This window comes from Cariama cristata, unplaced genomic scaffold (assembly GCF_000690535.1).
Source record: "Cariama cristata isolate BGI_N322 unplaced genomic scaffold, ASM69053v1 scaffold6436, whole genome shotgun sequence".
In the NCBI taxonomy this organism is placed as follows: Eukaryota; Metazoa; Chordata; class Aves; order Cariamiformes; family Cariamidae; genus Cariama; species Cariama cristata.
Genome location: NW_009621433.1, coordinates 26,611 through 53,828, shown reverse-complemented (window position 1 = coordinate 53,828; position 27,218 = coordinate 26,611). Strand labels below are relative to the sequence as shown.

Here is a 27,218-nt window from a genome sequence, read left to right as displayed (position 1 = left end):
TGGGGCTGCTTGGCCAGTGACTACCTGCTTTTGGACACAACAACGTGCAGGGTTGTAGTGTTACGGTAGTTTTGAGAAGCAGTGTTGCAGTCATGCGTCTTCAGAATTTATGTGACTAGATTTCAGTCCTAGACCATTGCATTTCTCTAGCACAGAAATGGCACACTAAGATTTAAGCAATTCTCGCCGTCACACATTCACACACACACACACACCTTAGCAAAAACGGTTTGTGCAACTAGCTAATTGGTTCTTCATTATCAAATATAATCACTGGGAGAAAAAGCTCAAATTTGGCAGGATGGTGGGGTTTTGTGCCACTGAATACAGTAAAAGTTAATTGCACTTTCAGAATGAGAAAAAAATTTGATTATGAAACTATTAATTTACATTGTAGTTTTTCAGTGACTCACTAAAGCCAGATGGCAAAACTAGTTGGAATTACTAAAGGTATCTCCTTGCTAAACAGATGAATACAAGGCATCTGTTCAGAACAGTAAGACCTTCTGCCTCAAAAACTTCATCACTGAACAACTGATGCTGAATATTTCAGCTCTTATGCCAAAAGATAACATCTGGAATGGCATGCCTGTATGAACAAGAACTTTTTAGCTCCTCTGCTGATCTAAAGCATTGCAAACAGTTTTTGTTTGCCTCGTAAGATTTCCAGTAGGGGCAGGAGCAACTGGATTGATGACATCTGCGCATGTCCAGTGCATCAAGTTTGTGAGTAGTTCTGTTAAACCCTAATTCAAATACACTTACTTAATGTTTGAATTTTAACTGCTGGTTGATCTTAGCTTAAAAAGACAACTGAGCATTCAGCACATATATATGTACTAGAGAGATTATTTTATAAGAAAAACTCATTATTAGCTTGCTGTACTGGCAGTTATCTCACTCCAAAGCAGAACTATAGACTACGATACAAGAGAAGATAATGGAGCTATGAATTGCTGTTGGCTTCATTCATATGAATGAAGTTGCAAATTATTACTGAATGCTGTGCAGAAGTAAAATGTAGGCAGCAAGGTCTACAGTGAGCATAAATTAGCAGAATGCCATTGAGTAGAAAGTCAGATGCAATGCACAGAGACAAGGCAAAGGAGCTAAAGGTACATGATGTGGCCGAAGACAGACTCTTCTATAGTGCTTATATATTTCTATATCTCCCTATTCCAAAACATGGTTTGATAGGGGATGCTTTTTCTTTACTCCAGGTGAAGATCATTTCAGAATTTGTCTATTTCAGTTTAAGGGCTGAAGAAAATCTTCTATAATTTCCTATATATTATCATACCTTTCATTAGAGAAAATATGTGGTCTCCATTCCTGGACTCTCACATAGGAATAACCAGTACAAATTTGGATTTTCTCCCAGAGAGCTGTTGCAGCAGATGAATCTGTAACGGTTCTGATTTAAATTCCTCAATTTTATTGCCTTTTCTCCAGAAATCCATTTGCATTACTTACTTCCTCTCTCTGGCAGGCATGTAGCATTACTAAAGAAGCATACAGATTTCTCAGCCTTCTCTTACTGGCGTTTCTTGAGTCTTATAGAGAACTTTGAGGTGGTGTGGCCAGTGATGTTAAACGGCCTGGCACCTGTGCCTCTACTTTTTCTGTTCCTTCCTTTCCTGATTTAATGTCCATACTAAGACTTTCATCTGACAGATCAGGCAGACTTTCAGACCCCCGTCTGGCAACCCAGGGTATAACATTTCTGCTCTGGAATAACAGAAAATGCAAATGTAACATTTTCAGCTTTACCTCTTTTGGCGATAGTATAGAAATGTAATCTTCATATATAAGTCTTGCTTTTTCTTCAATAACTTTCTTGTTCTGTTCCTTCTTTAGATCTTCACATGCAAGCCAGAAAAGCAGGTTCTCCTCACTATACTCTGTTCGAAGAAACTCTCTGAAAAGGTTCCTCCCAGCTGGTGTTTTCATCATCTTGTCAAAATTCTGAGCCCAAGACAAAATTTCATCTGCAGTAGGGTTTTGGCTGCAAAAGCAAAGTATCATTACAAATATACTTCTATTTTTGTAACAGTGTTTTCATACATTTGTCCAAAAATTCTCCTTTCAACTGCACTTTAGTCCAGAGTGAAAACTGGAAGCAACAAGGCTTGAGCAGTGACAAGGGGAATTTTGTTCACTGTTCACTTGTGCGTTCATTTTATCAATAGCCCACTAACCGTATTTAATGTTACAAGACATGCACTTGGCTTTCTACAAGTTTTCTACTAGTGTTGTTAGCCATCAGACTCAAAGATAAAATCCCACAACAGCATTGAATTCCTGTGTCTGTAGTTAAAGGAGATGTGATTTCAGGGAGCTGGCAATAGAGTCTCTTTCATGAGGGGTTTAGAGGACATCTGATGTCCCTGCCTGCTTCTGATGGTGTTTAGCCAGTCACTGGCAGCCACACAATTTGGTTCAGGAAGGACAAGAAAACCATAAGGCTTTTGGCAGCCAAGTGCATACTAATGAGGCCCAACAAAATAGTAATTCAGAGAGCTTTTAAATTAGCATATTTCTCTGTGCTTCTACCTAAGGGTTGCTAAGCTTCCCTCTGTTTGGTGCTATTGACCTGAATGATGATCTGTTGGCATGAGATTTGATGGGTGTTGCTGGCAAAACTGGAGAGAGAAGAAATGGGAAAAAGCCCTTATTCTGATTTTCTGAAGGAAACTATTCATGGCTTGTAACAGTGGACACACTGGGTAAGTGATCAGAAGACTAACTTGCATCACTAATCCATTAATGTACCAATGAATAGCTTGAGAAGGTAATACTCCAAGTTACTTAACAACAATTAAATATGGTTTCAAACTTAATTCTGAACGCTCACCCTCCCCTTCCTGATAGGATCCAACAGAAGAGCTTTACTAGCTGTTTTTAATAGCTTCTGTGTGATCATGTTGCACAATAAGTGACATTTGTCTATGTGACTTCTCTTCAAATCCATTTATCAACTCCTGCTCTGCATGCAAGGCAGACTGGATGATGGGAAGCTGTTTGTGATAGCTTTTCAGCAGTCCAAAAGATCTAATAAATGAGAAAGTGTTTAATATTTAAACTATCCAGCAAAATAACTGTAATCTGAAAGAAAAAGTATAAACATACAGATTTGAAAGTGAAAAATCCTCTCTCTGAGGCGAGTGAAAAAAACCTGCTGAGGGGGATGGAGCTGACAAGCAACCTGTGCTCCCTCATTGTCTATTGGGAAGCTATCTTCACTACAGTATTTTGTGGAAATTTCTGACATTGTCCTCTCATAAATGACCATGAGTAGCAATGAAGACAATGAGTTGTTTGCGTTGCTATCAATCATATCCTCTAGACTTACGTTTTAATTAACTTTTTATGGGATTAGAGAACACAAGACCACTGATACGTTAGCATTTTTCCCAACACAATAAACATGGGCCCAAACCTTAAACAGAAATAGAAACTCAGACTTTCAGTGCGTGTTAGCCTGGTTTTCAAGGTATGTGTTTCCCTGGTTAATTGCAGTGAAACCATAGTCCAAGCCATTTTATGAAAGGTAGCCATGTTAAAAATCTGACTGGGAAGTGCACTTCTGCCCATTAGTTTTTCTTCTTCTCTGGATAAACAGAAGAAAATCATCTCACAGGTAGCAGAGGCTTCTTATAGAGACCCACAGGTCTATGGAACCATCCATGCACCTCCCATTCATCCTCACAGTTCTTTCCCACAAATAAGAAACTGTAAGTAAGCTTGAGTTATGAATGTTTCTACTGGCATTTCATTGTCAGGACAGATTTTGCTTCCTTTTGTATAGAATTTTTTGAGGAAAAGTAATTAAAAGGACATTCCCAAAGCACAAAAATGAAGGCAATTCTTGATACTAGTTACAGGCAAAGTAAAAACATTTACTAGACAACAGTTTGATCATCTTACCATTCTTCTATGACTTGGATACTCTCCATTTTGGTCGTATGTGTTGGCCTTCCTGCATTGTTTCCTCTGTCTTCATTCCTAACAGTGAGGCTGCAATGTAGTACAACACTTTACTTTGTCTAGAGAAAGTTAATTTAAAATGACGACTATAGTAATGCAAACTTTTAAAATACATAAACCTATGTAAAGTGTCATTTTTCACTCTTGCCCCTAAATTTTTGGAGAGAAATTTTTGATACCAACTTTTCCCCTTAATTCTGATGAATTAATTAACTGTTGCTATTAGAATGTGTAATTTTTTACAAGCTCACAGTTTATCCACTGAATGATGGACAGAAACTTAGAGGTCACTTTTGGAGTGATTTCACTTAGTAAACTGAGAATATTAGTAACAATAAGGGTAGGGGGGATAAGAATATCTGAACTGGTCACTGATGAGGCTTCGGTGCCCCACCAGTTCTGGATGGTTGTCCATTCTTTATGAACATTCCCTTTTTTCTCTCCAGGATACGGTAGCAGTAGATGGCTCAGATACAGAACTTAGCGTGTGGCAGCTCCTTATGATTTCTTCCACTGACCTAAATTTGTTTTTCATTCCGAAAAGTAAAACTTACTGGCTTCTCAACAGAAAGGCATCCATTACCCTCATATTACCACAAGCAAGGAAAAGAAATACTTCCTTTATAGAAGAGTGTTTTAATTTTTTTTTCTTCTTTTTTGAGCTGGTAACTAGCATCACTTATTTTTCTCTAAATATCTTTTTAATCACATTTGCTTTACTGGAAGCAACTTCCTCTGTGTGTACTCTCTATGAATGTTCTGGAACATGGTATTGCCAGCAAAAACACAATTCCTAGTAACTACTGAAATAAAGCACATTTTGAATAAGTATTCATATAGGAAACCTGGTTCCAATAATTGAACTTAAGAAGTAGAATGTAGTAAGGAGATGGAGATTTCCCTTTATCAGATGTTCCCTATGTGTCCAATGGAGAGAAAACAAGCAATCAAACAAAAAATCCCCCCTCCCAGTCCCAAGAGAGCTCATATTTTGAATATTGAGTATTCACCATACAATGATGCTCTCAGTCATCCTAAGTGGCGATATACAAAAATATGATGGCAGCATAAAGCTTCTCCCTCCTCCACTAATCTGAATAACTTTGGCTCAGCTCTAAGAAGAAATCCCAGCTTTGAGACATTTTTAGCACGAATAACCTTTATTTCTAGCCCCTCTGCATTTATGAGTTTCTTCAACATTTTTTCAAGCATTTGGCTGGGTTAATAGTTCATCTCAAACACTCTTCTGAAAACGGGAAGTTTAAGCTCCCAGGTAAAGCAGAGCACATATTAAGACTTAAACATTACAAAGACGTACACTTTCAAGCGAAGCTGTTTGATACTGGTTGCTCCTTCACTTACCTGCCAAGACCTTAGTTCAGGCCCTTGGTCCTGCTTCCCCTGTTACAGCGTAGGAATGCAGCTCCAGTGCTGCTAAGGTGTTAGGGTGTCATCAACTGCTGCAGGAGAAACAACACATCCTGAACTCTGGGGTTGGCAGGTAAAAACCCTTTCCGTCTCCTCTGACCTGTTGCTTTTCAGTCTATGGAGGGAGCACCCAGGAAAGCCAGTGGGAGTTCCGTATACAGGAGGAGAAAAAAAGGGACCATCCACTTTCTGTCTTGTAATCTTTAAGTCCACACATGTAACTGCTTAGGGTCACCTTGCATCTGGTCGGAGCACAAAGTTGGGGTGAGGGAGAAGCAGGGAAGGCACAAAGCTTCTCTCTCCCCCTCCCTCCTTTGCAGTCCATAGATAGAGCAGCATTTGTCTTTTCTGCTGAGTGCAGAGAACTGAGTGTCCTTTGGTTCCATGGAAGAGTAACACCATGGAAGGAGGAAACAGCTTGTGTAGGCTGGGAATGTAACAGGGTGTTCACCTGAGTCTGTCCAAAAGAGCATGAAGCTGCCCGTTTTCTTTACTCCATCACATGAACAGCAGCTAAGCTGTACTGAGATAATTTACTTGTTGGGCAGCAGACATCCAAGGTTTGGACGCAGAGTCTTACTGGAAGTAGAAACTGACTCATATGAGAGCAGTTAATCTACACTGCTAATTTAATTTGATGTCTGGGATCAAATACTGTTTGTTTTGCTCAGGCAAAATCTCCGCTAAACTTAGGAAAACCAACATGGGCTGATGAGGGTGGAATACAAGTAGTGAGTGGTGAGTAAGAAAGAGAAATAGGAAAACGGACAAGAAAGCCATGTTAACTTCATTGCACTTTTTTGTCAAAGCAGTAATGGACAGGCCCTATGCATTTTGATTTTCTACAAGACTACATCTCAGTAAACAGTTTAGATGGTGGGCCCAGAATATAGTGTGCAGTTTTCTGGTATCTGTACCAGAGTGACTATGCAAGGCACACACTTGGTCCTGATTCCTTCATCTCACCATTCATAGCTGGAGTTCAATGGCTGAAGTTAGTCAGAGTTGCAGAACAAGGACGCCTCTAATGAAAGGCGTGTTGCACTTGGTTGGAACAATTTCTCAAGTTTGGGTATTTTATTTAAAACTATGCTAAATTTATAATACATCTTGGCCTAAATGCTGCATTATGTTTCCAGTGATAAACACTAGCACTACATTTCAACTTTTATTTATCTACATCTGTCAAGGCTGGAGTTCTATCGGATACCTTACTTTTGATATGTTTTTCCTGTGAAAGAAACCATCATTTTTATACAGAAGTACATTCAATTCATACATGTTCTGTTTTCACTCAAGAAACTGGTTAATGTTCGCTTAGAAAAAAAAAAAAGAAATATTTACACATTTGTGACTGCAAAGCTAATTTGAAAGCAGCCGCTAAATAACTGTGATCACAATAACAGATTGCTACATTGTACCTCAAAATGACAACACTGCATTGCTATTTGCTATGTTGCTATCTTCAGTTGAAAATACCCTATCTGTTCACATTTCTCTGTGGAATTCAAGCAGTCCTCAGCAGCAAAGACACCCTGCGTACCTGGAGTTGGTGTCCTTGATACATTATTCCATCATGGAAGCTAGCTGATTATGTCAGAAGAATTATGCTGTATAGTGTAAAACTAAACAGAGTAAAAGTAACAGGATAAAGATTAACAAAATGATCTCACTTAGTTAAGGCCTTAAGAAGATGAAATCGCTGATATGCCTTCTCAAAAAGTAGTTAAATTGAAAAGGTGTTCTAGAGAGACATCTGATGTAAATTAACATATATGGTGCCATTATTATTTATTAGTTTGATACATCCAGCAGATATCTTTAAAATTTAGATATGTAAATTACCCATGATAAAAGCACAGCAAAACTACTAATGCCTTAAAAAGTGAGAGTTTGGGGTGTCTAAAGGCAGAGTTTAAGTGGAAAGCACAAGCACTGGTTTCTTTTCTGTTCTCATGGAAGTTTGTTCTGCCCACTTTTATGCTGATTTTATTGCTCTGGAGAGTATGGTAAAAAGTACTTCAGTAAACCCAAGCTTGATGTACCTTTCAAATATACCTTGGGTTCCTGACTTCTACAAAACCGATAGTTTCTTTAACTACTGCAACTACTGCATGTTGACTTCATTGCACTTTTTTATCAAAGCAAATACTGCAACAGTATTATTATGGGTAATTCCTGTTTGGAGTGAGTGCATTTCTATTTTGCAACTTCACAGACTTTATAAGTAAAAATATTAATGACCAAGGACTACTTGAAGAAGTATACAAATTGAGCAAATTGCCACATATAACATTAAACTGGTCCAGGTTCCCAGCTGATGTGTTTTTGGAGGAACTACTAAGATTCAGAAAACTAATCTTTATTTATTTAGCTACTATTATTTGGCTGTTAATGTTCATGTTTAGCAATTAAATAATTTTCTGTTGAGTAATTACTTAGCTAATCAGTATTGCAGGGCACTGGTGCATGGTAAGGTAAAAAGGCTAAGCTAATTAGATAAAATAATCAAAATAGTTGCACTAATTTAAGAGCGGAAATCTCACTGACTCTTCCTCCAGGTGTTTCCAGCCAGTGATTTTAGCCTCTTTTTAAAGTTGCTTAGTACTTACCTTCTACTGCCATTAAGAAACTGAAAATCATTTAGAGCTTGGACCTCATCTTTCTTTCTCTGTATATCCAGTAAACAAAGAGTCTTTAATTGCTTCCCAAGGGTGAGATTCTCATGTACCAGTTGTCTAAATCTGGTGAAACAGTGAAATTACTATTATCACTATGGCAAGAAAACTATGCCGTTATGACAGGTGCTAAGATTATTCTGCCCATGCATGGCTAACACCCGTTGCTATTCGCTCAGGTATTTTCTGAGTTATGCACATCATATGCAGTATATCATCATAGTATTTTGCAATTATGTCTGGCATTGAAGACAGTGTGACAACTAAAGCCTCTTGCCTTAGTGGTGGGTTTTGTGCTGCCATGAAGACAAGGAGTAGAAATCAAACTGGGACACTGTGAACTAGTTGGGAGGCTATTGGGTTGTCATTCAGGAGATCTGTGCTCAATTCCTACTTCTTGGCTGAAGTTTTTAGATGCTAGGCCTGCAGAGCAACAATTACATTTTAGGCTGAACGTGTGTATGTCACACAGTACGGCCACGAGCCCTCTAACCACCATTGTAGCACAAAAACTTTCCTTATTCCTGCTCAAAGGCCACATGAAGTCAGTTGCGCATACATAATCTAAAGGCAGAATTTAGTTTTCAAATGAAAATCAATATTCAGTTAAGATCCTCTGGATAACAGATGTTCTGACATGTTTCTTTCACTGATCTACCCTTTGAAAGAGTGGATCTCACTGGCACAGCTCTTCCCTCTATCCTACTCATAGGATTTTTATCCTACTCCTAGGATTTTTTATTATCATCAAATCAAGAGATAAAATATTTTTAAGTCATAGGTCCAAAAGCCAAGAAGGATTTTTCTGATGCCTGAGTCCAGCTTCCAGTGCAAGCGAGCTACAGGCAAGACTGCTACAACTTAAATAATGGTGATTTAGTAGATGTAGATTAAGTGGAGGCTTTCTTAAAAAAATACAACTCCTTCTCCCTAAAAAAACACAAGAAATCAAGATTTAATTGTGATTTTAAAATCCCACTGGTACGTGATGTAAAATAGCCACTTCCCTAAAATGCTGACAAACACAGGTTGAATTTACCAAATCAATTCAGATATAGGAAATATTTTTTCAGGGTCGTTTGGAGGAGGAAAATCCCTCCTTTAAACAAGCAGGTTAGTACAGTCATTCAGGATTTGAAACATCCTTTTTGTGGGACTGAGGTGGGGTAGATGTCTTTCAAGCTGTTCTGCTGAAGCTATTCCACTTTGGTGAAAATAATAGAATGCTCAACACAATGACAGAGGATACTTAATGGCAAATCATCGTGTAAGGAATACTTTTAGGCATTTTATTTTATACATTTTATACATCACTGAGGGGAGAGCCTGAAAACAAGAACATATGATTAGCGCGTTTTCCTGAAGTGAGGGGAAGGTGGTTTTGAAAACTCTGAGACAAAGATGGGCATCAACGCTAGATCTTTCACCAGCTGGGTAAATACCTTCACTCTTCAATACAAAGTGGTTGTGCTCCTGCCTTTCTCCAAGCTCTTTGAATCCTTTACTTTTATTATAAGTGTCTGGCTTAAAACGTGCTATATGAACAGAAAGATATTTTTCCTGGTTTTAATTCAGATGCAGAAAAAATGCATGCCAGTATCTTTTTCATTTTTGATTGTGGTTCAGTCTGACCAGACTGTCTTCGATACTGTGGTTCAACAGCCAACCACTGAAAAATCAGTTGCTTGCACAGCTCTGTTCAGAAGTTCACTCCTACATGCTGAGGCAGGCTCTGGTAGAAGTCAGAGACGGATGTGGTCCCCGTATGCTGTATGATAATGCAATGGACAACTATATCTGCAGTCTTTTAATTTCTTTTATGAAACCAAAGACAAAATTCTTTTCTGACACCTTGTTTTTCTGACAGCTGGAATATAAATATTCTGATGGCAGTGAAAACTAGTCAGGGCTGTGTTTGTTTCTGAGCAGAGGAGCATGATGATTTTGCTATACTGTACAAAGCAATAATAATGAAAAATAACTGCAATATTATCATGATCCATTCATCAAGAACAATACAGCTATGTTAATCTCAAAATCACTTAGAGTCTAGTCAGTAATGGTATCTTCTATCTCCATTTTAATGGCACAAAAATAAGCATCCACGAGAATGACATGTTACTTGAACAAAATTATCCAAGGATAACTTTTTTTTTTAAGCTGAGTAAAGGGTAAAAAACCTGCTTCTATCAAGGTTAGGAAAAGAACTGTTTTTGTTACAATAAGTGAGTAACATCCAGAATAAGTATTCTGAGAAAAACTAGAGCTAGAGTAATGATTTTTATGAAGTGATGCCTTGCACTAGATATTTACATAGGCTCAGATAAAGTTGCATTATATCCTTCAGGCCCCTGGATGTATTAGACATAAAGAGGATGCATCAGCTATCAAAGCCATGTGTTGTCATCTCTCATCTCTAATCTCTGAGAATTTACCTCCTTGTAAGAATAGCAAGACAGACTAAAGCACTTAGACTGTTGTAATAATACCAATATATGCAAAGCATTGAAGTGCAGAGCAAACTTGAGCCAAATTAGTGGCACTAAATGAATTCTAGAGCGGAGGCTTGTGTGGACCCCTGGAGGTCTGCAAGGCCAGCATAAGTGATGTGCAGCTCATGCACAGAAATACGCGAAACACTAAATATTGCAAACTTGCTATTTCCATATGTCTGCATTGGTTGTCTGCAAGAAACTTTGGAGAGGAACAGTGGTCAAGAGCCTTTGGAGTCATTTACTTAAATTGATCAGAATATGGTCTTAACTCAGTCAGCAGAACATGATAATTTTTGTTCCAAAGAAGAAACAGATCAAAAAAATATGAAGGATTGGTTTTGGAATTAGTGTCCATCCTAGTTCTTTAATGAGATAAGATTTACAGATCTTCTGAATTCAGTAAAGAAATGCAGGATGTAAAATTTTATACTGAAAACAATTTAGAATTTTAGTGAAAAATAGCTCCATCCTTCTCTGAGTAAAAAATTGTCTTGGGCTTAAAACTAAATGATTGAGATTGTGTTTAGTAGACTGACACAGGAAAGTAGTCTGTTGGGGAAAAGCCAAAAATTACCATAAGGCTATAATCAGCCTACTTGGCAGTGTCCACTGAAACTATAAACTCCTTTCAAAAAGTCCAGGTACCTGTGGTGCTAAGTTTCCTGAGTGCCAGAGTTACATTTGCCTTGGGTGAAAAGATGGTGCAAGAGACATGTATAATCCAAATAGTTTTTAAACTCCAGCTTGGACTCAGCCGTTCTAGAGTGAAATATGTGTTCGCAAGGAGAATTTATAAACTTGAGGTCTGATTCCACAAGCATTACCTCATGTAGGAAAAAACCAAATATTTTGTTGTGGGTTTGTTTTGTTTTTTTTTTTTTTTTTAAATAACACAAGATTTGCAAGGTTGCAAAATCCTGGAGGTTTTGTATTACAGCTACAACCCCTCCAATATTTCAAAGCTTCAGATGGGGGAAGGAATGTAGAGTCACAAACCTCCCAGCTTTTTGTTCAGCTTACGCTGTGGTCTCATCATTTTGACCTTTAACCATAAAAGCCACAGTGATAACTAGCCTTTTTATTTTTTTTTCTCACAGGTCACAAAAAGTAAAATAAAAATGAAACAAATTATAAAACCAGATGCTTTGTCCCTTCCAATGGCTAGAAAACATTCAATTTCTTCCTTTTCAATTTTCCTTGGTGGTATTTTTTCCCCTTGACTCAGTTTGCTATGTTGTAGCGTGGTGTACTTCAGATTTTTTCCCATTTTTCCATCTCTTTGTTTGAAGAGCATACAACTGACAAACAGTCTGTAACAGACGGCTGGGCACTTGTGTGTGCTGTGAATGTGCTTTCAACTGAGAAGTTTAGTCTCTGCTCAGGATCCAGTAATAGTAAATGCAGGCAGACTTTTGGCTCCCATATGCACCTTTCTGCATACCATAGATCCTGTGGGCAAAGGGGGAGCTCAAGGTGGAAATTTTCTGCTCTGATTTTTGCTACCCAGGATGGATGCAGAAGCTGTTTCACAGGCCCTTCCACTGGGGTTTCACAGAGAATGCAGCTGACTGGAACTGAGTTTGTGTTCCACACAGATTTGGCAGTTAAAGATAATTTACTTCTGAATTGGATTTTCCACAAAATAGTGTTTGTGAAAAAGTTTAAGATTAACAACATTTCATAATTTGTTTTGATGGTTTTAAAAATAATTATCATTACATTTTTAAATTAAATAATCAGTTGTCTTGGTTTCATTCATTGTTAATAACCATTATTCTAACTAGTCTTTTGTAAGTAATTCTAGTTAATGTAATCAAAAAAGAGATTTAAATGAAGTATTGTGCTTACCTGTAAAAGCTCTTTAGAAAAATTACATTCTGTCATAGTAGATGTTTTCCCCAGTAAGCTTTCTGATTACAAGAAAAGAGATTTTCTAGTAAGAAAACTCTTCATCAGGACATCCAGCGGCTATAACTCTTAACTTCATGATATGTAGAGTTTATTAGAACCTCATCTCTGAGTGCTGCAAACAGTTAGCAGCCCCACTTTTCACTCAGAATCACATTTATACTAAGCACTCTGGAGAGAAGCTTGAAGAGCAGTGCCTTACAGCATCAAAATCGTAAAGCACAGCAAAACCTGCATTTGTTTTTTGGGTTATTTTCAAGTATCTTCACTTCCCTAAACCAGTATTGAGATTTCTAGAGGAGTGGCATTGATAGTATGGCTGTGGAGTGTGTGGACATAGGAGTAAAGAGATGTGGTCAAAACCCCCTATGCCTACACACAAGTATCGTGGTCTGTTCACTGCCGTATTTCTGACACCTACGCTGTAGCAGCAATCCAGGGGTGACTGAAGGAATCACTGACAATTCTCCTGTCTTTGTTCCGTAGCACTGCTCTTATTTTTAGATTTTAGATTTTTCTACGTGAAGGAATAACTTTTAGCCCTGTGAGATATTTGAGAGTTTAGAAGGAAATACACTTAAAAACATTATGGATGAACAGGGTTCTACCTTTCTTCCTTGTGAAAAACTGCACTGAGGTCTGTAAATTCTTTTATTCAAAGGCTTATGATAAGGCCAGCTCATCATTGTTCAGAGTTGTGACTTTCCCATGAAAAATAAGAAATTTCTCAGTTCATCTGGGATTGTATGTTTCTGCCATACTTTCAAGGTGGGGAAGAGCAGGCTGAATTTCTTACTGCTTTTCGACTCCAGTGCTTTCTCAATATTGTGCTGGATTCAGTGTAATTGGTCAAAGTCATTACAGATTCAATTATAAACCATATAAAGAAAAGGAGATTGGTGGAAATTAAGGTTTAAGATATCTGGAGCATCTCAGACTATTAAGGTCCAGTCAGTTAAGACATTTAGCTCTGTCCTGATAGTCTTACCTATGTTGTGCTACTCCTCAGCTTGAGTAAAAGCAGAATTGAACCCAAGTGATCTAGTGCATAAGAATATAATCATCTCTTTGTAAATGGGAAGTCTTGTCCAAGATTTTGGAGTTTATGTAAGATCATTATATAAGGTTATTAAATTGCATCCCACATGCCTCTGTGAAGGTAGATCATCCTTAGTGAAATAGGAATGCTAAGCTAAAATAAGTCATAGAGGGATATGCTCAGTAAAGCAAGTACCTAAAAAGGTTTTAGTAAATCTGCAGTGTTCCACTTTATTCCCTTTCCTGTATATTTAATGATTTTAAATGGAATAGACTTAAAATCTGGTAACCTTCTCTGTTCATAAGGGACAGTCAGACTAACAGTCTCTTTTTAAAGTCATGAGTTACATTCTCCTGCTGTATTTTCCATAAAAGTTGAATCCAGTATACATTTGGCAGACAAGCTTTCAGATTTGTCCAAACTCTGCATTTTTCTTTTGAACCCCATGAAGAATTTGAAAGTAAAGCCTTGTAGAATCAAAAATCCACGTATCAATACATTTTCCATCATAGATTGCTATTTGCAATGTGCTCTTTGATGTAGTTTTTATACTAATTCTTTCTTCTTTTAGAAAATGTTCACAAGTGGATTCGTAGTGGTAAAACTAACCTGCTGGAAACCCCTGACAAAAAGGACATTCTCCTAAGATACCCACAAATATATCCAGAAATTTTTTGCAAACAGTTAAGATCTGAGTTTAGTCTTTGCCAAGTTCAACACAGAATCACAGAATGGTTGAGGTTGGAAGGGACAGAGCTCTGGAGGTCATCTTGCCCAGCCCCCCTGCTCAAGCAGAGCCACCTAGAGCAGGCTGCCTAGGATCGTGTCCAGATGGGTTCTGAATATCCCCAAGGATGGAGACTCCACAACTTCCCTGGGCAACCTGTGCCAATGCTCAGTCACCCTTACAGTGAAAAAGTGACTCCTGATATTCAGAGGGAACCTGGTCCTGCCTCTGGTCCTGTCGCTGGGCACCACTGAAAAGAGCCTGGCACCATCTTCTTTACACCCTCTCTTCAGGTATATAAACATTGGTAAGATCCCCCTTAGCCTTCTCTTCTCCAGGTGGAACAGTTCCAGCTCTCTCAGCCTTTCCTCATAGGAGAGAGACTCCAGTCCTCTCATCATTTTAGTGGCCCTTTGCTGGACTCTCTCCAGTATGTCCAGGTCTCCTGCAATGAAGAGCCCAGAACAGGACACAGTATTCCAGGTGTGGCCATCAATGCCACAACCAACACATTTCCTACAATCACATTTAAAGAAAGACTGCGATTGAAGAATATTTTGGGGGCTACTTAAAAAAATGCGATGATATTTACGCTTCAGGATGACTTCAGGGTGAAGGAGGGGAATGTTGTCAAGGTCAATGCAGGCTAAAAGGTACGTGAAAGGAGACTGGTCCTTTTAATGGACAGCCTTGCTGAACTTGTTTTTCTCTTCTGCTCTTGTGTGACTGATTTAAACTACCTAGCTACAGATATTGCAGCTCAGCAGGCATCCAAATGCAGATGGAAACTACCAGTGTGCACTGTACTTGAACTTCTGAAATAAAGGACAGCATCTCCCTCAAACTTAGACTAGCACTGAGCAAAAGTTATAACTGTGCAAGACAGGAAAGAACTTGTGATTTAAAGCAATCTAGCTTTCCTAAACTCTCATTTTTCTCAAACTGTTCTTTCTCAGATAGTTTCTATTCTGTCCTTCTGAAAATCTGTAAGTAAATATGCTTTCTACTGGATTCTACTTTAAAGAGATTATATTAATTTTACATAATCATAGCCACACCAGAAGCTATTAGAACTTTTGGAAACTTTTAGTCCTTTCTAGATAAATTTTTGAGACTTTTGCTCTTAGACATGGAATGTAATTTCTGTATAGGTAGGAAATCCATGGCTTGCTAGTGTTTGCTTGCCAATGATTCCTAATGGAGTTACTGTAGCTTTGTTTCATTACTGTAGAGCTGGTTGCTGCTTTAGGCAAGATTAAACTCAAGGGTGTATTTCTCTTGCCAGGTCACCCAACAGATCACTAGTCTGGCTGTCAGCTTCATTCCTTTCTTCAGAATAATATTACCATTCATATTCTATCTTGTACAATGGATACATCTACTAGACAAGCCACAGTGTCCTTACTCCTGGCTACAGCTATTTTGCAAGCAATTCCTTCATATATTTGAGACAATTAAAAGTGGCAGTTGTCTAGTGTTCAAAGGGATAAAAATTGTATTCTTTGAAAGGGTAACTGGATGAATAAAAGCCCTCAAATCCACAAGCAAGCAAGCCTAATGGTCTCAATTAATTCTGATAAATGGGCTTAGTCTTAGTTTCTGTAGTGGCTTTTTTAATTATTCTTGGTTTGTAGAGATGAAAATAGCAGCAACAGTAAAGAATTGAGCCTGATTAGGGTCACTCATTTGATTCCATAGATTTAGTTGCAGTTTCCAAACTGAAGAGGAAGAGATGGGAAGAAGGAAGAAATGCCTGGGAACATTCATACTAAATTCCCATTTTTTCTTTTCATAAGATGTTGTAAAGTTCTTCAGTTAAAAAGGGCTTTATGTATTTGTAAAGTATAACTCCTACTATGATGTTTATGAACACCATATTTATGAAATTAGCCTGGGCCAAACTAGTTTATGCTTACGCATATTACCATCACATAAGATGGGGGATCTTCCAGTTAACATCTATCCAACTAACAAGCAGGACTGAGAACTGCCATGCCAGTCTTTGTATATTACAGGCATTTGTTTTGATGGATGTTAACTGCTGGTTTCCAGATTTTCTGCTAGACAAGGCCCTGAGCCGGGAAGCACTTTCAACATGAATGTCAACAGGAACTGAAGATACCCATCGCTCCACAATGGCTTCTCAGCATCTGCTGGTATCAGGCCCTCAATCAGCTACTTCAGAAGAGCCAGAGTTGCCATCTAGACAAATATATGTGCTATGAAATTATTAAGGGTGACTAGACAAGACTGACATTTGCTTTGCCCTTCTGCCTCACATAATGAATATCTGACCCATTTTTCTAGTGAGAGGATCTCCATCTTATAAGTGTTAGCTACTAGGGGTGCAAACTCATTTCCATGATACATTCTCTCATTTTTTTTCTCTTAAAAGTGCTAGACATTTATTCCTGTTTTAACTGACATTTTAAACTGATTTGGAATGATACATGGTTAAAAAATAAACCTTTGTAAGATGGAAATTTTGCTGCTAACAGATTTAAGTAGCCTAATTTTTTTTTGCTTTTGGCTTGGAACTTCAGACTGCATTTATTCTTGCAAATAAAACAGGCTAAGAGAGTTCTCTGGCCCTGAGGCTGACTGGCACCATATAACCCCAGTCCATAAAGCCCATACCCAAAACAGGGTTTGTGCACCTGCGATAAGTCATTGCTTGATACTGTGCACTTTGGGACTGGCCAAAACTCTGCCAGGGAGTTAACACTTGCTATCAGTTTAACTGGATGGCTGATTGCTTGAGCCTATATTAGACCCTGGCCCTGCTTAGCTTACTAGTAGAGACACAGCCAGTGTGTTTAATTTGGATAAGATTTTTTTGTTGTTGTTTTTGCATGTTAAATATTTAAGTTATTATTATACTCCACGATGAATAAAGTTCAGAGGATTTGCAAAGCTGCCTTGGCACCTTTAAAATGACACCATTTATCAACATGCCTTACTTCAGCTTATATTTTGATCTCAGAGCAATTTTGACCTTTCACACACTTCTCCATTTCTGTGGTTTTCCACAGACTCCTGAGTTAATGCATCTTTGTGTAAATACATAATCGTCAAATTTGCAATAAGGAAACAAAAAAACAGCCCAAACCCTATTGGGGTAGATCTCAAAGGCTCCAAACTCCTAACAGCTGAAAATCACAGTGTAAACTGGACTCAGGCATCCTCAGCACTCTTGGGTTTTTTGTTTTTGATTTTTTCCACAGCAACAGTCAAGCTGCACACTGATGACAGAAAATCTGTCATGACATTACGAATCTTCCTTCAGCCGCTGATCTGCACACATCAAGCTGAATAGCATTTTGGCACAGGCAGGTGGGAAACGGGCATGAGTGGCAAGGGAGAGCCAAGATGCTGATGCTCTGAAGCAATCCATCTCTTAAACAGCCTCTGAGAAGACATCAAGCTGCTTTACCTCAGTGCAGATGATTCTGCCATTGCTTTCTCTCCCCCTAGTCTCTTGAGGAGAGTCCCTTAATATACTCTGTGAGCTGCACCAGGGCAAAATCAAGATAATTTTCTAAAGTTAACGAGATTTAGTCTGCTGTCTCCTTCTAAGGAGCTACTGTCAGCATCTTATGCGCGGCTGAATTAGAATGAGCCTTGTGTAATCCTAAATCCCCTCTAAGCATGCATTTATTCTTCAATTTAGGAAGATTGCAGTTCTGATATTTTGGGTTTTTTTGCATTCCAATTTTATTTAGTGAATTGTTTGCTTGAAATAGGACTATTTTCTGCAGTTAGACTGATGAGGGTTTCTTACCTTAGTAGTATCTTACACATAGGAACCTATGCATTTGGTTTGTGAAGCTTCAAAAACATTTATTACAAATTTGCTAATATATTATGTTTATGTTCTTCTGATTCTCTAACCTGCTTGTATTATCACAGATGGGTAAAAATGTCAGTAAACACATGAGCCTCCATCTATTCCTCAGAATGAAATTAACTTTTAAAGTTTAAAATATTAAGGACAAAATCCTGATACTCAGAAAGCTTGGCCCAGAGAGCACAGGGCTTGTTTTGATGTTAATGAGGACTCTACCACTGGCTTGTGATCAAAGTTAACAGACTGGCTGCAGAAGAAGCTATTGCTCCACTCTTCGCATTAGACTTCTATTTTATTATGGGAAGGAACAAGTTTACCTCATACCTTTGAAAACAGAAACACTTATCAGTTTACATGGAGTTAGACTCAGTTTACAGCGTGAAAAGTTTTTTCAAACCACAGTTCTTGGTTGAAAATTAATTTAAAATTATTTATATATGCTGAACGTCTCTGTTGTGTCTTGTGCATCTTTGTGCTTGCACCATAATTTCATGGTAGGCCAGTAGCGCCTTAGTGACTACCCCTTTGCAGACATTTGCCAAAATAAATGCAGTGTATAGGTTACAGTTTTCTCCTAGAGAACTGCATGATTTTGATTTACTCTGCATGTCCCACAAAGCCATGACCTGCATCAAAGCTGCCTCTGCATGGCAAATGACCTATGGAAACCTGTTGCTGCTGTGGGAGCTGGTGGCTCATAGTTCCTGCCCCTCTCCAAGGCTATGCAAGACCTTGTGCTTCCACAGGGCTTTGGAGGTAGGTGGCAGGGGGCTGAGAAGAAGAAAGGAGGAGGATAAAAGGTGGTGGATGAGCTTGGAAGTAGGGATTTCTGGGATGCTTTTTGACAAGGGGAGATGAGATGTATTTGATTAATTTAGAACAGGGCTCAACAGTGACCAAGGCAGGCTCTCATGATATTCAACAGGTTAACTTTAAGCTTCCTTTAGTTGTTTTTGCATTAAATTTTGCTTTTTGAAAATTTTATTTCTACAGCCCTTTTGGTTTGCCAGTAACATTTTGATTTCCTGCATTTGCATCTTACTCTTCAGAAGTAGGTCGCTGCATTTAGTATACCTGAGACCTCATCTAGCATACCTTTGCACCTTGTGGCATCATTTATGTAGAAGCAATGTGCTCCCCTCTTTCAAATGGTAGCGTTTCACATCTGCTTCACAGGGAGGTGCAGGAAGTGGTCAAAGCTGCCTTTACTCGCCAGCTCTGGGATAAGCCATGTATTGAATCACATCTGAGGTATACTTGTGCTCTGGCTCAAGGAGAGAGCAGACTTCCAGGAATTATTAGGCTAACACTGACAATCTGGCCTAGTGTCACAGAAGGGCACAAGCCCAGAGGTTGACAAGTCAGGCTGTGATGCCCTGGGAAAATTGTGTAAACAAGCATGCACAGAGCCACCTGTCCCTAGCCTGCCCTGAGGACCTAAACATCCATAAACTCCAGGAAAATCACTTGCCCTCTCTGAATTATAAAGCAGGATGAGCCTATTAAGTATCATACCCATTAGGAAGACATGCTTCTCCCCTCTGATTTTTTTTAACTGTAGAGATCATCCCTTTCTTTTGCATTAAAGGGAAAAGAAATGCCTTACTTGGGTATTATTTAATAAGTACTGTTAACATAACTTACAAAAGTATGAAAAAAATATTTGACAAGCTGTTTATTTTTAGAGTGTCTTCTGCTTGTTTTTTCAAATGCTCAAAATTTAAATTTCTTATTTTAAGTAGCTCAGGGAACCTTGAGAGGCCCATTTCTGAGGACAAAGTATTTAAATCCATACCCCACACTCACCCCATGGTGCATTCCAGTTACAACAGGAATGTCTGCTGGGCAGCTTTCTCTCATGACCTCAGCACTGAGGATATGTGGACTTAGAGAAAAAGTGATTTAAGACTGATTTTCTAGAATATCACATTCGGTGGCTTGTGTGACAGGTGATATAATGGATTTTATCCAGCTTTAAATTCTACCTGTCAGAAGAAGTGGTGCTCCTTTCCTAAGAAAGCATGAGTGCTGCCCATTGCACTGTGATGATACAGATGATACTGTCCCATAGATGCATAAAGCACGAGTTCCTGAGTTAGCTAAGGCTACTGTCTCTCAGAATAAATTATTCTCCAGAAAAGAAAGGGAGTGTTTTCATCTTTGACCTCTGCAACAGCAAATGATAAAAATGTAAGGAAGTCCTGTGATGTTTTAAAGTATAAAAAGGCTCACAATGGAACATCTTTTCCCATTCAATATTTTTAAAAATACTGCCTTCTATCTCAGTAAAATAGAGGACAGTAGTCTGCACTTCTGTATTCTGTACTACAGTACAATAATTCCCAATGCACTTTTCCATATTTGCTTTTCTCAGGTCTGATGTTTTGAAAAGGTAAAATGCAGAGAGTTGAGCACATCTGTTTCAGATGTGTTGTCCTATGTGTTCAGGGAGGAAAAGAAGAATTGAAATATTAGGTCTGTAAAAAAAATAAAATTGAAAGCCAAAAATTTTTTTCAAAATGAGTGCTTTGGATTCAAAGATAAGGATTTTCTTTTCTTGCTGAAAGCTTTAACAAAATCCTGGAGCCTGGGTGACTCCTTTTGTCTGTCGCGAATGAGTGGTTTAGGGTTGCTCAAAGAATCTCTAGTCTACTCCTAGTGTAAAAGTTATGCTGCAGACAGGCATAGGAAGGAGAATATGGATTTTGGTTTTGACATATTTCAGAACACGTGGCTATAATTTATTGCATTAAATTGTTTTTTATTTCCATACTTTCTTTGCTTCCCTCTCCTCCAAACTTTCTTCCACAGTTAAGTAAGATAAAGCAGCCATGGCTATAACCCTTGGGGATTATCTTGTGTGGAGTCATGCAAAGCTTAGGCACACTTTTTCGATGGCAAACTAACACTGAACAAGCCAGAAAAAAAATTATTCATCTCAAAGTGCTGGAGAGGTGGGAAGTGCAAAAAAAATTGGTTTGGTTTGTTTTCTTCATTTAGAGTACCATGCACACTATCTGTTTGTTAGGAAGAGGAAAACATTGCATGTCCTGGAGAAAAAATATTGATATAATTTAAAATTGTCCATAGAACTGTATCTGTCATCTCATATTCATGGCACAAGTGACACAAATATCTTCTTGTAGGCCCAAGTCAACTTCTAAATCCATGCAAGGAAAATGTTCCCTTTAATAATGAAAAATATTTGTGTAACAAGGTTATCTCAGATGTAACTCACAGAAGTCATAGGCAAGTTGTAAGAACTGGAGGACAGAGGTTTCTTGCCAAGAGCAACTCTTGTTTACTGCCAAGCTGGCAAATACCCTATCTTCCTTGGCATCTCTTGGGTGTGGGAAACTTGGAAGGGTCACAAGAAATCAAATGGCAGGCATAGCTTTTGTACAGGGCACAGCTCAGAGCTGCTGGTCACATGAGTCCCTTTCACTCTTCCACAAAAGTCTTCAGCAGTTGTTTTAATGGTTCCCTTTAAGGTAAAGGCCTTCCAGCTTGCATGTTTGAATTGTGCTACAGAACCAAGTGAAGTTGTGTGATCATCTTCACTTATCGCCTGGAAGCCTTTTCATGTCCTCCAGACTCCCATACTGCTAAGGTCTCTTGTGGGGCAGATGTTAGATGCCTTCTGAGCCTTCTGTGTGTGGTAAAAGAAGAGGGATTATCAGGCATCAGAGTGTCCCACAGCTTTAAAATTCACTGAGCACCTTATGAAAGGAACAGAGGATAAAAAGACATGACTCCTACTCTGGCTGGGAGACAAAAGAGGAAGCAAAATAAAAATGGTATAATAGCCAACCTCCCTGTGCTAGTGTCTTGAGAGTTTTTTTAAGAATGTGATTTACAAGTGTTTGCAAGAGAATGACTGGCTTCATGTCTGCTCAGGAAGCTAGAGTAACGGATTGCTAAATAAGGTTGAGGAGGTGAAATAGCAGGCTTCTACCCTTGCCTCGCCAAGCTGAGCTCAAAACTGTAAAGCCATAGCACGAAATACTAAATGCGCCGCTCTCTGGAGAAAGTGCAATTGAGGAAATTATAGACTGCCATGTTAGGAGTCCAACTGCCAATTTTGCAACTTTCAGGCTACTCGAGTCATTGAAATTATACCTAGTAAGGAAGCCTTTTCTTCTGTCCTCTGTGTGAATGGTGCTTTGTGGAAGCTTAAGACACAGGGTGAGATTCAGTACAGCACCTGACTGGTACTTATCTGTTAGATGTTTTAGTGAGGCAGTCTTCCTGAAGTAAGTGCCTAAGGTCTATATCTGGTCAGTGGAGAGAGGAAGGCCCTATAGAAGATCTCCAGATATCCCTCTCCAGAGGGATGGATATATCATCTGCCTCTGCGATAAGTGGACAAGGTTCTCCTGTTGGGAATTTCAGAAGCACTTTATTTTCTCCACTGAGGAGGACTGCATCCTTGACTACTGATGCTCAGGCACCAGTTCAGGGCTTAAGCTAGTTAGGCAGCATCCTGACCAAACCTATTACAATAAAATGGCCAACTTAAGAGGCCTGTTTATCTCCATCCTCTCCAATCTGAGCAAACCTTGGTAATCAGCCCTGCTTTGTCCTTGTAAACTGAACAATTTACTGTCCTGACAATTATCGGTGCCAATAGATGTATCAGGTCTGGCTGGGATAGAGTTAATTTTCTTCATAGCAGCCCATATGGTGCTGTGTTTTGGATCTGTGACCAAAACAGTGTTGATAACACATCAATGTTTTAGCTGTTGCTGAACAGTGCTTGCACAGCATCAAGGATTTCTCTGTTTCTCACGCTGCCCTGTCAGCAAGTAGGCTGGGGGTGCACAAGAAGTTGGGTGGGGACACAGCTGGGACAGCTGACCCCAGCTGACCCAAGGGATATTACACGCCATATGACATCATGCTCAGCATATACAGCTGGGGGAAGAAGGAGGAAGGAGGGAGGTTCAGAGTTGTAGCGCCTGTCTTCCCAAGCAACTGTTACGTGTGATGAAGCCCTGCTTTCCTGGAAATGGCAGAACACCTGCCTGCTGACAGGAAGCAGTGGATTAATTCCTTATTTTGCTTTGCTTGTGCATACAGCTTTGCTTTACCTATTAAACTGTCTTTATCTCAACCCATGAGTTTTCTCACTTTTACCCTTTTGATTCTCTCCCCCATCCCACTGGGCAGGAGTGAGCAAGTGGCTGCATGGGGCTGAGCTGCCTACCAGGGTTGTCCCACAACAGTGGAGAAGTACTCCAAATATTTGTTACATTCAAGAAGGAATTATTAGAGAAAACAAAAAGTTTGTAATAAGATGTACTGAATCATTTTTTGATCTAATTTTTTGCTGTTAACAAGTCTCTATGAGGCAAGGTACTATTTCACCAAAGGTGGGAATATTTGCCTACGCTGTTACGCAAACAGAAGACTTAATGCCTATTCTGATTTTAACACAGGGTGAAACAGAAGAAAACAAAGATCACATGATTCACAGAAGATATTTTAGAATTCTAAGGCTTTGTTTGGGTATATGAACTACTGAACTAACTCTTCAAACTGATAAAAGTGAAAACTTCTTATTAAAAGCTGCACATACCCACCCCCTCACCTTTCTAGGAATGGTGAGGAAGTTGAGGCGCCAAGAGGTTAGTGATCTAAGAGCAGTCACACAGGCTGGTGGAAAAACGGAAGAAAAGTATCCTAATCTTGACTGTTAAAGCATTGTCATCATCATTAATGAATCCAGCAACGTTGTCAGACAGGTATCTCGAGAAATTTGTGTTACTCAAATACAAATACAAAGACATAATCACAAAGGGAAAGCATGTAATTACATTAGGTCCAGAGAACCTATTACAATTATTGATTAGGCTTTCTTATTACAAAAAACTACCCTAGACAATTACCTACCTAGAATCGCCTTTATAATGAGTGACTAGTAAAGTTTGTTATGTTTGTGGGGTTTTTAATTATTTTTGTATTTTCTTAGAGTATACAACTAAGGCAAGAACAGTAATCTGTACTCTACCTGGACAGTTCAAATTTACCAAGCAAATTTGGCACCAGAACCAATTACTTCATTTTAGCTGAGATTCTGAAACATTTCATATTGCCTTTTTCAAAGTTTTGTCCAATCTCTCCTCTAATGGAGCTTCCACTATGGAATCACAGAAGATACAGCTGGAAAAGACTTATTACATGATCTGTTCTTCTTTTTTGATTTTAGAAAACACAAGTGATGTCACTATCCCCTTGGACGCATTCTTTGACTTAATCCTGAAAACTAGCTTAAATTGACAGGATTTCTCCATGCTCAGTCTAATCCACTTTACCAAAAAAACACCCTCAACTCCCCAAAAACCCAAAAAGACAGGATATGAACACCAAAAACAATTGCTAAAGCAGCTGAAGAGACCTCCTACCTTTTAAAGCAAAAATTGCTCTAATTTAGCTTTAATATGCATAAGCTGTTAAAATATATAATGTCATTGCATTCTAAGGACTGGAGGCACTCTCCAAGGGTCACAAAGCTCATGAAAGCTTCAAAATAGAGTATAGTTGTCAAATAAGACCTCTTGAGCTATAGCATGCTTAAAAAATAAAATCAGTTGTCTTTAAGCTTTAGACAATAGACTGATAACTTTTTGGCCATTCATGTTCCAATATGCAAGGCAAAGACCAACCATAGCTGTACATGCACAATGATGGGCTTTATTTCCATTCAGTAAAGAGATATTATAGTCATGGTGGATAATTCTATGAAAACATCATCTAAGGGGTTATTAAAAAGCAAGCAGAGTGCTAGGAATTAGTAATAAAAAAATCCAAGAGCAAACACAGAACATGGTGCACTCATGTCTTGACTACTGCAACAGATCTAGTCACACATCTCAGACAGGAGATAGTAGAATAAGGAAGGTATGTAGAGAGACACAAGGTAGGTGGATAGAAAAGAGAGAAGGATAAACCACACTCTGGGTCAGTTTCTGTATCACAGAGATTAAAATAGAGAAGACTATGGAAGAAAAGACAACTGAAGGTGAATATGAGAGAGCTCTATAAAATCTTGATTATCCTGGGAAGAATTATTCACTGTTCTTCAGAATCGTAAGAACAAAGAGGCATCAAATGAAATTCACGTCTAGTAGGTTAAAACAAATAAAAGGAAGTAATAGTTCACAGAGTGCACAGGTCTATTGTAGAATTTATTACTAGGGGAAACTCTGGATCCCAGAAGTTTAGATGAGTTCAGAAGTCACTTCAGAAAATGGTTTGACAAATTAATGGAAGAAAATTCCATCAAGGGCTATAAAACACACAGAAATAATCTCTGGGCCAGGAAGCCCCTAAGCTTCAGACTGCCAGAAGATGTGAGGAGTTTTGCTGTGGGTAGGCTGAGGAGGTGCATGTCCACTTGTTTTATCCTTTCCTTGTGGCATCTGCTACAAGTTACTTCCTGAAATAAGGTACTGAGCTAAACAAACCTCTGGTCTGTAACAGTATAGCTAATCTTTACATCGTGCAGAGATAACAGTGGCAAAAGATCCTCCCTTTTCTTCCCATTTAATACACTTCCACCTCTTTGCTATATGGATTGAACACACTGCAAAGTAACTTTGCTAAGCATGAGCTCTCACTCATCCTTGTTGTAAATAGCCTCTGCCTCCAGGTGAAAATGGAAGTAACAGCCAAGGCAGGTCTACCCTGGTACTGCCTCCAGGATGTGGCATATTGGAAAAGGCTGTCCCATTTGATGCCTGGTGCATACATGCTGGTATGTATTTTTAAATACATTGGGGGCAAATAGCCTCAGATTTTAGATAGGGGCCAGATGGCTGATTCAAGGGAAAATAACACAGATACACAGAGCAATAGTCACTCCAAAAAGACTGAACGGTGTATGTAACAGGATGCACAGGCTCCGAACAGTACTGCGCATCAATTACTTTATATTTCAACACCAGCTGTGTTCATGAAAATAAGAAATAAAGACCTGATGCATCTCAAGACACTGAGAATTTAAATCCGTTTCTGAAACTGGCTTTAATTCTTTGACTTTACAGGTGAACTCTTTGTTTAGGAAGAGACAAGCAGTCACAATTTTTGTGCCTTTTTTCCACTAAAATTATACCACTTCAGTTAAAAGATAAAGTGGAATTTAAGGCTTGTGTTTTCAGATTTACAGAATATATATTATTCGACAACTAAGTAGTAAAACAGGTCACCACATTTATGACCTTCTCCCTTTTACTCTTCTGAATGCAGAGAACTTCAATATCAAAAGTACAAGCAGTACAATACAGGTTTGAATGCAAATTATAAAATATTCAGTATCAAGTCTCTTATTTACACATACTAGTTTTACAACTGACATTTTCTCATGTAGTTATGGTTTAAGTAGCGTAAATATAGCTTGAATTTACTATTCTCTCCTCTTCCCCCTCACAAGATGTCCAACCGAATCAGGGAATTGTTTAATCAAATTTTTAAGTGAAATGTTAAATTGTGCTTCTTGGCAACAATCCTCTCCCAGAAGTCTGCATGTTCCCAGTGCTTGGCACTTTCCATTCTCATTGTTTACCTGTGGTGGATATTGAACCAAATATACTACAGGACATACCATGAACAGCTGCAGCAACAGCACCAACAAAAGCAACATGTGTTGTTGGGCCTTTGGTTTCCAGGTGCTTGAGACACAGCTGATGTTCCTTCATTTTGTGACTGCTGCCTCTTTCTCATTTCAGCTACTTCAGTGCCCAAGTGGCTATAAGAACACAGACATAAGAGATGTACAGAATTACTACAGACCGTCATAAAGTACATTCACATTTCTACAGCAATCTCTGATTCTACTGATTCTCACAGCTCATGGCAACAAAAGCACGTGGCCATCAACTGTGCTGGCCAAGTAATAGTTCTATTGTGTTAAAAGCAGTTTCCAGAAGACCACATTTTAGTGACACATATACGCTACTGTGCTGTTGAATCACTTCTATTATTATCACTTTGGCTGGACTAAAAGGACTGTTTATTACCCTTTTGAACAGCAAGCTACACAGCTTGTGTAGCACTTGGTAGAAACTGAGTTGTTCCTTACCATATGACTATCACAGCTCTTTCCATTGTA

At 38.8% G+C, this 27,218-nt stretch overlaps 1 protein-coding gene across 1 annotated transcript in view; it reads right to left on the bottom strand.

The window, feature by feature from the left end:
• The window catches only part of RGS17 (regulator of G-protein signaling 17), a 29,449-nt gene extending 2,600 nt beyond the window's left edge, over positions 1-26,849 (bottom strand). The window contains exons 1-3 of the mRNA XM_009701951.1: positions 26,712-26,849; positions 3,928-4,017; positions 1,771-2,005 (exon numbers count right to left, since the gene is read on the bottom strand). Coding sequence (XP_009700253.1) covers positions 1,771-2,005; positions 3,928-4,017; positions 26,712-26,830 — 444 coding nt within the window. The 5' untranslated portion in view covers positions 26,831-26,849. The remainder of the gene's footprint in view (positions 1-1,770; positions 2,006-3,927; positions 4,018-26,711) is intronic.
• Between the last annotated feature and the right edge of the window lie 369 nt (positions 26,850-27,218).